At 36.0% G+C, this 13,751-nt stretch overlaps 1 protein-coding gene across 1 annotated transcript; it reads left to right on the plus strand.

The window, feature by feature from the left end:
- Positions 1 to 1,745: 1,745 nt before the first annotated feature.
- Positions 1,746 to 6,507, plus strand: LOC105224639 (probable G-protein coupled receptor Mth-like 3). Its single transcript, XM_011202794.3, has 7 exons — positions 1,746 to 2,502; positions 2,574 to 2,721; positions 4,202 to 4,381; positions 4,450 to 4,701; positions 4,771 to 4,915; positions 5,699 to 5,887; positions 5,955 to 6,507. The coding sequence occupies exons 1-7, from the start codon at positions 1,993 to 1,995 to the stop codon at positions 5,965 to 5,967; spliced, it is 1,437 nt and encodes a 478-aa protein (XP_011201096.2). The 5' UTR covers positions 1,746 to 1,992; the 3' UTR covers positions 5,968 to 6,507.
- Positions 6,508 to 13,751: the final 7,244 nt, after the last annotated feature.

Below are 13,751 nucleotides of genomic sequence, written 5' to 3' on the forward strand. Positions count from 1 at the left end.
ATTGTTTTAGGGTTCAAAATTTGAAAGGGAAAAGTTTAGTCTCAGCTGCCAAAATAACAATTTACATACATATACCATATAGTACAGCGTTGTTCCTACAAGTGGTCCTATAAGCAAATGCTGGTATTTGAAAGCCAAACATATGAAAGTAAAAACTACTTTCATTTTACTATTTGCCAAAACATAAGGCGTTTAAATACTTCCATTCAACTACTGACGCCCTGCAGATGGCACTGGTAAATAGCGAGACTATTTGGAACACTTTTTGACCCAGTTTGCTCTACGGCTATAAGAATATGAGAAAGGAAATACCTCCGAAAAAGTTCACAGATGACGCTGACGTCGATTTAATACTTAAAAGCCCACATTTTACTGGGGATAATATTTTGTCGGACGAAGTGGTTTCTATTTACCTATAATTTCAGTTGACCATCAAACGAGAAGAGAGCTATCAAAAATTAAGTCTATGGATCCAAAAACATCCAAGTACGAGCAATTTCTTCAAAACATTATTGGATTCGGATTTAAGTTCACTCTAGGGTTAATGGGTTTTTTAAGAGGGACGCTACAAAAGTAGACCGATAAGGAAAGACAACGACACCATATTTTTTCTCTTTTAACATTTATTTTGAGTAAAATTTGCTATTTTATCATGGAAAGATATGCGATCCAACAACGAGTCGAAATTATTAAAACTTACTACCGAAAATCGGAGTCAGTGATCTCAACTTTAAGAGCGCTATGTCTAAATTATGGTCATCATAATCGTGTTGTCAGATCAACAATCATCCAGAGGCACAATACAAAAGATTTCCACCAGTGAGACAAAGAAGTCCATGCAGTGTCGGGAATATTGGTGCCGGTGGCGCATCAATTAAGGAAGACCCAAATCAGTCGCTCACACGTCGTCCTCAAGCGTTGGGCATCACTGCGATGTGGTTGTGGAGAATTTTGCCAAAATATTTACATCCTTACGAGATCAAATTATAGTATATCGATGGTAACCAACTTTTCATGGGCGCAATTGAAAGAAGTCGATCTTGACTACACAGAGTTCCAAGCTAAGTACCCCAAAGCACTTATAATAATCGAGTTATTCCGAGAAAAGTCTCCATGATTATTTCAAGAAATTTCGACATTGAATGGCCTTCAAGAAGTTTTGATTTAACACCATATGACTATTTCTTGAGAGGTTTTTGAAGTCATTGGTGTTTAGAAATAAACCAGACTCTCTCTAAGTTTATAACAAGAGAAACCGAAACCGAAACTTTAATACCATTCACAAATAAAAGAGTTTTGCCTACAAAAACTTGATTTTTATCATTCAGTTTGTATGGCAGCTATATGCTATAATTGTCCGATATGGACGTTTCCGCCAAAGCATCGATTTCTTGCGGAGAAAAGACCATGTACAAAATTTCAACAAGATATCGTGGAAATTGCGGCACTAGTTCGAGCATATACACACAGATGGATAGAAAGAAGCACAGATAAGCATGACTAAATCAATTCTGCTCGCCACGCTGTTTATTTATATACATACATATACATTTTTAGCAGGGTCAACGACTTTTCCTTCTGGGTATTAAAAACGTTTTGCCTAACTAAATTTAACCCCTTCAGGGTATAAAAGCTGTGGCATCCACTGACGTCATTTCGGTTTGCTTGCACTCGCATGCTCATGGTTTAATTATTCCGCAATATGATAAGCGTGTTTTAAAAGTACCATGATTTGCGTTTATTTGATTGTTTAGTTCCAAAGAAACCGCCAAAGCAACACAGTCTCGTATCTGTGGGGATTTACGCGGAGAAATAGTTCGCATGTTGAATTAAAGTTTAAATAATTACACTTAAATTATCGCCTATGTGCTTGCGTCGCGTTTAAGTGTTTGGTATGTGCGCCGTTATGCTGATAACAAATTACTTGGAATACAAATACGAAGTAAAATTCTGACTTTCACACAAAAACTCTTTTTACAAAGCAATACAAATATGTCTAAGCCATACGCAAGTCGTCTAATTTTGCTCGCCTTAATGCGATTGCTTTACACCGTTCAATTTGCGCTTGCCGACATACGGAATTGTGATTTCAAAGATACCGTTAGTCTGGTAAATATTCGACCAAATAAACAAGGCGCCTATGAATATGGTGGAATAAGCATACCCAAAAATTTAACTGCCAACTACGATTATGAAGAACTCGCCGATGGCACGCGTGTTACTCGCTCAGCACATACCAGGGGCTGTGCATGTAAACTGAAGCAGTGCATACAACTCTGCTGCATGCCACAACAACTGTTAGACAAGCAGACGATGAAGTGTGTCACACCCGACGATCTTAGCTTGGAATATTTGCCGGAACTTGAAATATTTAGTGAAGATCTGGACTCTACTTTAGTCGACGTAAATGAAGCTTTTATTCCACAGCAGCGATTACCGTGTGATAATTTTGCTATACTGAGTCCATGGGAGTTCGAAGACGATGCTTACATTTTATTTGAGGTAATTCTTTTATGACTTTGTGAAAAAAATTATTTATTCGTTGGGTATTTTTTAATTTTGGTGCTTTGCAGAATGCCTCAATATTACATACGATTAATGATGAGCTTATACCCTATCGAGACAATTGTCTAACACCTTATTGGTACAACAATACGGTGAGCTTAAATCCCATTATCTGTTATGCGAAAACAGCGCCAACAACTTATGTAAATTTGTCGTGTGAGTATAAAAGTTTATATATAATTTTTTAATTAGTTGCCAGCCTTTTGACAAATATTTAATAATGGCGGAACGGAATACATAACTGGTATAAATTAAATAAATTTTTCATAATACCTTAAAGAAAATGTAAAAAACCAAAATTTGGGACGCTAAAATTTTTTCCGACTACCAGATTATAGTGCATTCAACAAAATCTGTACATTAATCAGAATATATTAGGTAGTCGAAAAAGTTTTTTCGTATTTTGTCAATTCATGTCGTTGCAGTCATATATCTCTAGTGTTACCAATCATATTGTGTTATACCAAAATTAAATTCGAGGAAATTGAAAAATAGTTACAGCTGTTCAAAAGTGAGTGAAAACAATGAAGAAATTCGCTATATTTTGAAATTTTTGTATAAAAACGGGAAGAATGCAACGCAAGCAACGAATGAAATTTGTGATGTTTACGGAGACGATGTTGTATCAGTTCGTGTAGCACAACAAAGGTTCGTTAGCTTCCGTTTTGGAAATTTCGATGTGAAAGACGAGGTTGACTCTGGTCGAACTATCGTTGAAAAAGTCGATGAAATTATGGAAAAGATTGACCAGCCATGACACTAAGCAGCCATGACATCGCTAAGGAACTAAACCGTCAAACGGTTTTGAACGATTTAAAAAAAGCTGGCTACAAAATGAAGCTCGATGTTTGGGTACCACACGAATTATATGTGAAAGATTTAATAGACCGAATTAACACCAGCGATTCTTTCTTGAAACGAAATGAAATGGAACCATTTCTGAAGCGAAAAAGATAATGGTCCAAGCGTGGTGAAGCTCAACAAATGATCGCAAAGCCAGGATTGACGCCTCGAAAGGTTATGCTGAGTGTTTGGTGGGATTGGAAAGGAATCATCCACTATGAGCTGCTCCAGCATGGTTAAACGATTGATTTCACATTTTACTGTCAACAACTGATCAGATTGAAGCAAGCAATCGAAGAAGAACGGGCAGAAGTCACCAACAGAAAGGGCCTCGTCTTCCATCAGGACAACGCTACACCACACACACCTTTGATGAATCAGCAAAAAATGGGAGAGCTTGTCTTGATACACCTACCATATAGCCCTGACCCTGCACCATCAGACTACTAGTCTACTACTAGTAATTCGATCAATGCAATACTCCCTGAATGGAGTAAAGTTGGCTTTAAGAGAAGTCTGTGAAAATTAATTGTCACAGTTTTTCGCCGTGAAACCAGACAAGTTTTACACTGATAGTTAATGTCTCTAGCGGAAAATTGACAAAAAGTGGTCGAACAAAATGGTACATACAACTACAGCTTGTATTTGGTTCATTAAAGTTCATTATAAATATAAAAAAAAATTAAAGTTAAAGTTTGATTAGAAATACGAAAAGTCTTTTTCGACTACCTATATGTATGTACATATGAGTATTGAAAACGTTGTGTAAAATATTTTCTTCCTCCTTTTTCAGTCTTGGCAATATCGGTGCCTTTCCTCTTGGCGACAATCTGGGTATACTTGTATGTGCCGCAGCTACGTTGCCTACACAACAGCTGTCTCATCTGTTTTCTGGCTACCTTCGCCATCGGCACCGCTCTACTAAGTTCAACAGCATGGATCACCTACGGTATGGAGGCCTGTCGTATAATAGGTGGGTTTAAAAATTTTAATTTTTCAATGTTATTTTAATCACTATATTTTAATTTGTACACCCTTAAGGTACTACATGCTATTTCTTCATGATATCTGCTTTCTTTTGGTTGAATATTACCTGTTTCGATTTATGGCTGAGTATACGTGGGATCAGATATGAGCTCCAGCTGTACAATCCGCGTTTACATTTCATTTATTATTCGATTTATGTGTGGACAGCGGCTGTGATATTTACCGTTATCGCTGTAACTATTGAGCATTCTAACATAAATGATGCCTGGAAGCCGGGCATCGGTATTGGACAATGTTTCATAAAATGTGTGTTTCAAGAGTTAAAGTATTTTTCATAAGAAGTGGAATATAAATATTTTTATCTAATGATTTTAGCGACGTCAGCAATGCTGTACTTCCATGGACCAAGCGGTTTGCTGATAATATTCAATATTTTCTTTTTCATCTTGAGTGTTAATGATCTTTATCAAATCAAAGATGCCAATTACAAAATCAATGGTGATAATAGCCAGCAATACAAGTAAGATTATAAATGAACTTTAAATGAATTTTTTTGTGAATGAAATTTAACAAAAGTTTTATTCATACTTCACGAAATTGCTTGAACTTAAGGAGCTATGAAAGCTCCTTAAGATACCCTAAATCCCCTAAACAGGGTATTTTACCAAAAATGAAGTTTTTTGACGTATTTATCAGAAATTTTGTACTCGGAGTTCCCAGTATTGGAAAACTATAATTAAACACATTGGCCGATCAAACGCAGGACCTTGTATGGGGAACTTTTTAATTTAACAAGGTTTCCTCGCGAAATTTGGCATACTTAGATTATTATTCAAAAGGAATTTTTCAGATCCGATCACTACAAAAACAGGATGCATATGTTCTTATACTCTTTTAAGCATAATATTACATCTGTGAAAGGTTTATATCTTCGTTGAGGCCGCAGTTAAGGTTTCTGCTTATTTTTACTTGCGAAAGGTGTTTCAGCTTCGGTGCAACGGAAATTTAAGCTTGTTCTTATTTTTAGTACACCCAAATACATATATAGTATATAGCTGATAGCAGAGAAATTAGTATTACTTTTCCCAGAACTATTTTTGGCTCAGTTTTATACACAGAGTTGACAGTGTGTAAGCAAATATAGTAAAATGGAGTTCTTTCCCGTTATTTGATCCGATACTCTTGGGAACGGATCCACTTTGCATATTGCGATCTTACTATTGTTGTAAACTGAGATCGTTTCAATGCGATATCTCTTGTTTAATGCTCTTTGAATTTTTATTTTCGACGTTTTTTCTTTCAGTTTCGCCACATTTGTACGTTTATTTATCATTATGGGTATTTCATGGATAATGGAAGTGATACCGTACATCACACCGATAAATAATTCGAATATTTTCAAAATTTTCAATATAATCAATACATCACAAGGCATTATAATATTCGGAGTACTCGTGTTGAAGCCGCGGGTGCTAATCTTGCTAAAGAGTCGGTATGTATGCTCAAATTCCAAAATATTTCAAAGTGTTTTTTAAATATATTAAAATTTCTGCTAATAGGTGGAAGGCATAATTGTTTAGGTGCGCATATACTGTTATATAGTATGTACTTGGATGTGAAATATTTACTAAGCCACGCAACCGAGTTGATTTATTTTTACGATAAGAAGTCGTACTTTTTAAGTATTTTGATGACGCAACAGCAGAGAGCCAGAGAGAGTCATTATACTGCAACATACATATGGATATGTACATACATATGTATGTATGTATATATGTAGATATAATCTTAATAAACGTTTATAAATACATTTGTACGTACGATATAAGCAATGGATTGTAAATCTGATCTCATATATTCTCAAATACTTATTATAATTACAAACAACTACAACAATTTTAAGAATTTTTATATAAGCATGTATTTTTGTATATTCTTGAAACATTTTGCTACAGAGTACACTCGTGGCCATGCAAACCTTACCACTGTACGCTCTTAAATTTTTTTGGACTTTTTCGTTTGTTCAGGATTTTCTTACATTTTTTTTTTAGTTTTTAAATTATATTATCTAATTACAATTACAGTTTCTAAGTTATTACAATTAATGAACAAAACACAAATTAGGGCTTTGCACACTTAATAGTTGTATGTATCAAGAAAGGAGATGAGTTGGAAGCGGGCGACTGACTGTGGAAGCTATAACATGAGTAAAAATCGAGATATCATAATGAAACATGGTAGACATGTTCCCCGGCACCACAAAAACATGATATTGTAGATGGGCGTAATCAGATGGGTTCAAAAAACGCAATTAATTTAAAATCTCAAAAGTCATAACAAAGCATAAAATTAAGACAAAGATTGTAAATTATTTGAATTAATAAGACTAAAGAGGTTCACTTGTGGTTTGAAATCTTATGCACCGCCTAATGAGCATAATTTATATAACTTCTAAACCGCTCAAGTTAAATAATTCAAACTTGCGCAGGATAATAGGTTTTTTTTCAGCTCTTCTGACGACAGTATTAAAATGAATGAAATCGTACGATAATCCCTCCCGCTCCCATATATAATGCGTAGATGGCCTTTTCTATTTCGGGATTATAAAAAAAAAAATTTATGATAGAAAATAGCTTAGGTTTTTTCCAAGGTATTATCCATTAAGGCATATATATACATTCGAATGCGTTTGAACCAGTTCTCGAAGCTTATTTGCCATCCTGATTGAGGTATCCCCAAAACATGTGTTCTGAACCCATCAACCGGTGTCACAAAACGTTGACCTTTTAGTTTATTTTTTTCTGTACGGGCATATAAAGAAGTTATTCGGTGCCAAGTAAGAACTTTACGGTAAATGAATCATCAGATCGATGCTTTAAGTGTTTAAGGGCGTTGCAGTCTACTTGTATGTCTGAGAACTCGCAATGTCGTTGTGAAGAGAGATCCGTCTTCGTTGGTTTTCTTGAAAGACAACTGGCAAGCAAATTCTTTTATACCACCTAGAATTTACTACTCCGTTTTGTTATACCACTGGTTGCGACATGTTCAGTTTTCTAAAAAATACAGGCAACCATTTGCTCGCTGTGTGTGCGAACAGCTTTCTTTGGATTCGGCACATTTTGAAACACCCATACAGTCGACTTCGGCTTACTTTCGGGTTCATTCGTATGAATCCATGAATCAGCCTCTGTCACATTGTCATAAACTTGTTGCGAAGCACCGTTATCGTATTTTTTAACACTTCTTCCGGCAAATCGAGACGAGCCTTTTTTGAGCAATTAACTGTGTAGCATCTGACATGAAAATTTTTTTCTGCAACCAAATGTTGATGAAATATTGAATATATGCTAGTCCCACTTATGTCTATAGTATATATGTATAATCCCACACCAAGGTCACATGACTATTTTGCAATATCACTTTGCGCACAGCATCAATATCAATCATCAGATTTTGGATGGCATCCACTAAATCCATCTTGGAGTGATCTACTTTCCTCGATTGGATTCTCCATATCATCGATGAACGCTGGTCTTCGCGCGAAATTGTTTTTGATTTAGTTCCATTTTTTTGGCGAGATGCATATTTTAGGTTACTACAAACAACGGAAATAGTGCTCGTATGTCAAAGCATTCTGAGTATGTATAACATCAAAAGTATTGGACTTTATGATACAGTTGTAAATTGCCAGATTGTAACACTAGGGTCGAAAAATTCCGACCTATAAGAGGCAACCTGCATAACGGTTTTGTTAAAAATAACCAATATATAAAATTATTACTAAATACATTGAGACATTAGATTTAACACCCGAGATAGTACAAAGGGGTTTTATAGAAGCCAATGTCAAAATTGGACAATGGGGGGTACCGCACACATTATGGTGAAATTTTGTTTTTGTTAAGGGATACAATGTCCAGCAGTAATCGGCAAGCAAACTAGCACTCCAATTGTCTTGGTACCATTTCTCCATAGCAGAAATGTCTTAATAAAATCGTCTCACGTTCGTCACTTACGGTCCCTAAATTTTCGAGGAAAAATCCAGATGGGAGTCCAGAAAGTGAATTTTAGGGGACATGTAGCAATCCATTTTTTTTATAGGCAGTAAGTAGTTCAGCCACAAGATCTTTGTAATTTTCAGCTTTCACATTTCGAAGAAAATTTTTAACAACGCTTTTAAAGGCACTCCAGGCTTGAATTTCAGTTTCATTAAGCATTTCTTCGAATGTTTTATCTTTCATTAGTTCTCTTATTTGCGAACCCACAAATATGCCCTCCTTAATTTTTGCTTCACTAACTCTTGGAAATTTTTGTTTCAGGTACAAGAACCCTCTTCCATTTATGTCCATTGTCTTAACAAAATTCTTCATTAAACCCAATTTAATTTGCAAAGGTGGTAGAATTACCTTTTTGAGATCAACTAGAGGTTCACTGGTAAAATTTTTGTGTCCCGGAGTGAGTGCCTGAAGTACTGCTCACTGCTCGGGGTAGTTATGCGAATTCGCTAAATAGCCAGAAGTTACACGAAGGTTAATCAGGCGAATGCGGTGGTTGCGGCACGATATTAGTTGAAAATGTGGCGAAATGATCACGAATAACCAATGCAGTATGAGATGGTGCATTATCGCATTTCTTTGTTCAATAAATTCAGACATAGTAAAAATCGAAGAATTCACTTTTAGAGCTTCACAAAACGATGAATTAAATTTTACACCTGTGATGATACAAGAGAACTTTATAGAAGCCGATGTCAAAAATGGACGATGAGGGTGTGACGCCGTCCACATTTCAGTGTAAAGCCTTATCTCAGGACCTACTCTACCAATAACGACCAAATTTGTTACATAATGTTATCTTAACATTTCTATCTTTCAGTGTGAAAATAAGCGAAATCGGAATACAACCACGCCTAATCCTATATAGTTGAAAATGAAGCACCAACGAGTGTATCGGGATAAAGCTTTGCCCGAATAGTGCTTTTAAAGTAGACCACCTGGTGACCAAAAAGTGTTAAAATCCCACCAAAACTATTAAGTCCTCAGATACCAAAAATGTGGATCAATGTTCCAATTACTAACTTTTTATCGAAAATATCAGTTAATCCTTGCGATATATTATGGAAATTCGGAGAGAATAATAGTTTGCTTATGTAGTTATATGTCACAAATGGTTTAAATCGGATTAATAATTTCTTTAGGCCCCATATACTTACTAGAAAGATTTTCGAACTTCCAATTTACTGTGTACCGTATATATCGTCAGATGTGTGAGTTGTTTTAATAAAATTGAGGGATTTTGATTTAATAACGGTGCAATCAAAAAAATTCAACGAACAAGGTTTTCGCTCGTATAAAAATGTACGTAAACTATCGACAATCACTTCAATGCTCCTCATTGGCATCAAAAACAGAAGCAAACCACCGGTGACACCACTTGCCAGCGCTAGCACTTTAAAATTTGAGGTTATGTTTAATAGTATGTTGCCAACATGGTCTACTGAATGTTAAATATTTACATTTCTGAATGAAATTTGTTTATATTTGCGCACTTTTGCATTTAGTAGCCTTTGCTGTTTGTGCCATGTTGCATGTTGTTGTAACCATTGAAGCGCTCAACATCAACCACATCAGACTGTTGCACCTCCAGCTAACAAGGCAAAGCTGTGCGTGGGTCTACCGGCCTTCGTGTAGTAGTGGGTGTAGGCCTTAAATGTGGCTTGTAACTGGATATTGCCATCGGCAAACAAAACCAGCATTAATGTTGTTGCCACCACCAACAAGATTATATGTTATGTGTTCTTCTGCTGGTTTTTGTTATACTGCATTGTTTTTTTTTTAGTTGTTGCGGCCGAAAGAGTAGTGCGTGTTCATTTTATTTGCATTACATTTGTGCAATTTTGGTTATGTAGCTGGTTAGTTAGTTCATTTGTTGTTGCCGTTGTACTTATGCTGCACAACTTCTCATTGTTGTTACTTGTACAAAGTTGTGTTGCATTTGTTTGTTGATTGGTGTGCTGCTGGTTGATTCTTTTGAGCAAGTCAGTTTGGTGTTTCGCCTTTGGCAGAACATGCGGTCTTTTGTTGTTGCAAATTTTTTCAGTTTTTGTTGGTTTTATTTTCAGTTGCAGATCTCGTATTTGTTTTCTACGATTTCATTCAGTGTTTGCAAAAATGGGGAGAGAAAGATAGTATGTATGTAAATGGTGAAAATTTTTGTGACATGGGAGTACTTTTATTTTTATTCTTACTTCAGACTCATATTTGGTGGATTTTAGTAATGCTTTATGAAGAATAAAAATTGCTTGTCAATAATATTTCTTTTAAAGCAGAAGCAACCGATGTAAGTATTCATTCGAATTCGCATGTTGCTCTCAAATTTTTTCATTGATACCCATTTTTTTAAAAACTTATATAACATATTTTAATGAAAAAGAATATATATATGAACAATAATTGAATGTTTACTTTTCTCATCATTATTGCTTTTTCATACCATTTTAAGTATGTTATGTTAGGAATGTTTAGGTAAAAGTCCATATTACCGGCACAAACTCAAACTTGGTTATCTGACTTGACTCCGAAAATAGTTTTAATCAGAATTTCGACATATTTAACAACGGTATAATATTAATTCGTAGTTCTAAGTTCTACTAAGAACACTTGACGAGTTTAGTGATCGAAATTAGACTGACTCCAATACGAATGCTCTGAGACTTATTAAGTGAAGCAATAGAAGGTCATCAATAGTTTAAGAAATATACTACTTAATTAAGGTGATTGGTTTCAGTCTTATACAATAGATCATCTTAAGCTGTGATGTTAAATTTAAAATAAGTTATCAACAATCACTAATCTGCTATTATGAGTTAGGTAGGTAGGTAGGATGTCCTTTGTGAAACCACGAGCAGTAAAATTCCTTCATCATATTATGTTCTCTCTGAACTACAATGTGCTTTTAAAGAAAATCATCAATGCAAAAAGTGTTATATCTGTAACCTCCGAAACATCACCACGAAGCCCTCGGCCGTTATTGGCTATTTTCTTCCTATACAAATCTTTTCATTCGCATAAGAGCCTCCGCTGGCTAGTTCATCTGCATCACAAATACCAGGAATGTAACTCAGTCCTGGAATATATTGCAGGTTTATTCTGAGATGATCAAGACATTATTTCACTATCTTTGATGAAACCATAAGAAACTGACTTCAAAGCCTTACTGAAATGTCTGGGGGTAGTAAATGTGAAATAACCTAGCCTGGCTTTCTTCTAAAAACACCACAGATACATATACTATCTGGCCTTTCCCACTATATCTTAGCGCATTTTTTTCCCTAATTGCTCCTCATACCAATATACCTTATGTCATAACCGGCTTTACAACTGCTGTGTAGAGTCAATGAGTTAGCTAAAGCGTTACAGCCCTTCGATACGTTGCTGTTGTATAGTAAGCCAGGGTATTCCGTAATTAACCTCTAACCGAAAACACCACATCAGCAGCGCAGGAGAAAACACCCTTTTCTCTAGATCCATATATATTTTATTATATTACGATCCTGAGACCTGGTGATAACAAGCCTCTTCTTTGGACAGATCTGAATACTGTATGAATTCCCAGCGTTGAATCTATTGATCTGCCTATTTGCATCCGTTCAATCAATTTCCCGAGAGATTCAGAGATCGTCAAATCAAAAATCTGAAACAACTTAACACAACATATCAATATAATATACTCGTATAATGGGAATTCATTTGTCAAAATAATATTTTAGTCTCCACGACAGTTCATAAGCCATTCTCTCAGTTTGTCTGTTTATACGCGAATAAATCCCTTCTTTTTCCGATTTACATATAATTCTCTTTCCAGCACACAGAATACAGAATACTAACTTCTGTCAACCAATGTTTAGGCCAGTTAAGCTATAAAAACTAATAAATTTTATAATCAACTGAACAGTTTAGTCTAAAATAACTAAATTTAATTACATCCTTTGCGGTTCAGGTTGAACTCAGCTGAAAAAATCGGTGATCGACTGCGGTGAAAACTTTCAGCTATAGCCAGGAGATTTTAGTAGAATATCCGAGTATAGCTACATACTATATATACATTCCAAAACTGCTCCTTCTGAACGCGAAGTAAAGAACTTGATATCCCTAAGCCTCTGTTGACTGAAAAATTTGTGACAAAGCGCCTCTCTTGGGCGCATGAGAATATTGATAGAGATTTTGAAAATGTCATTTTTACTGATGAATGTTCTTTATGGGCACGTTCTGTCCTCACGTGAGCCTGGTCAACTTCTACCAATAGGCTTGTTCAGCGGACCGTAAAACATGCAATAAAGGTGCATCTTTGGGGCTGCTTCTTAAAGCAGAGATTCGGCACTTTGTACTTCTTTACTGACAACCTAAATGCCCAGAAAATGATAAAAGTCTACAAACGGGCTTTACTGCTATCTGCCAAACGATGGTTCATCAGTGTTTAAATGAGTTACGCGTCCACCCACTCTACCCGGAAAAACTGGCCCATTTTAGTAAGATACAACTAATATACCACAGTCGATGACACCATAACACATACATTACCACACCACATAACTCACCACGCTTCTACATCAACCCACCAAACATAAAGCGTGGTCCGCTGAGCAGGTTCAAGTTTATTCGTCACCTGTCGTTCGCCTATAAACACGTCAACAATTCGATCTTCTTCGCCACTTTATATTCTTACACTCCGCCGTGTCGACACCTCACGCTATTCTCCTCCAATTGAGCGATTCAACCACGATCCGTAAATCAGAAAAAATGAAGATTGGATTCTGCAGGAGGACAACGAGTGGAAAACTCAATCTGGCATCGTTACATTGGATTGGCCGTCGCAGTCGCCCGATGCAAACCCCATTGAAAATGTGTTTGCATATATTAAACAGAAGCTTCGTGGAAAAAAATTAGTAGAAAGCATGCCTCGGAGATGCCAGGTAATTATCGACGCCGGTGGTGACTGGACCAAAATGCATCATTGTTTGTGATATGTACAATGTATATAAAAAATATGTGTGTTTCATAAAATATTTTTGTTTTTAAATTAACACTACCACGCTCTTACTTGACTGACTGTACATATATACTATATAATTCTGAAACCTCTTTCACGTCTTTAATGTCGCTTAAATAACCCAACACCCAACATAAAGGACGTTTCGTAAAATCAAATATCAAATTCTCGCCGAAAACATGTCGTCACAATACCAAAAATAGCCCATAAAAGTAGTAACTTTTCTTTGTTGCAGCACACAGGCACAATTAGTCAGCAACATGCCACGCATAGCGCCGCTCAAACCGCCGACAAGGACACACACGTAC

This window comes from Bactrocera dorsalis, chromosome 5, assembly GCF_023373825.1.
Source record: "Bactrocera dorsalis isolate Fly_Bdor chromosome 5, ASM2337382v1, whole genome shotgun sequence".
Lineage (NCBI taxonomy): Eukaryota > Metazoa > Arthropoda > Insecta > Diptera > Tephritidae > Bactrocera > Bactrocera dorsalis.

What these genes read in the sequence shown, in the direction of transcription:
- LOC105224639 (XM_011202794.3), top strand. Translation starts at nt 1,993, where the DNA reads ATGTCTAAGCCATACGCAAGTCGTCTAATTTTGCTCGCCTTAATGCGA. An exon ending in ATGCTTACATTTTATTTGAG is followed by an intron (nt 2,503 to 2,573) that starts GTAATTCTTTTA and finishes GGTGCTTTGCAG; the next exon opens with AATGCCTCAATATTACATAC. An exon ending in GATAATAGCCAGCAATACAA is followed by an intron (nt 4,916 to 5,698) that starts GTAAGATTATAA and finishes TTTTTCTTTCAG; the next exon opens with TTTCGCCACATTTGTACGTT.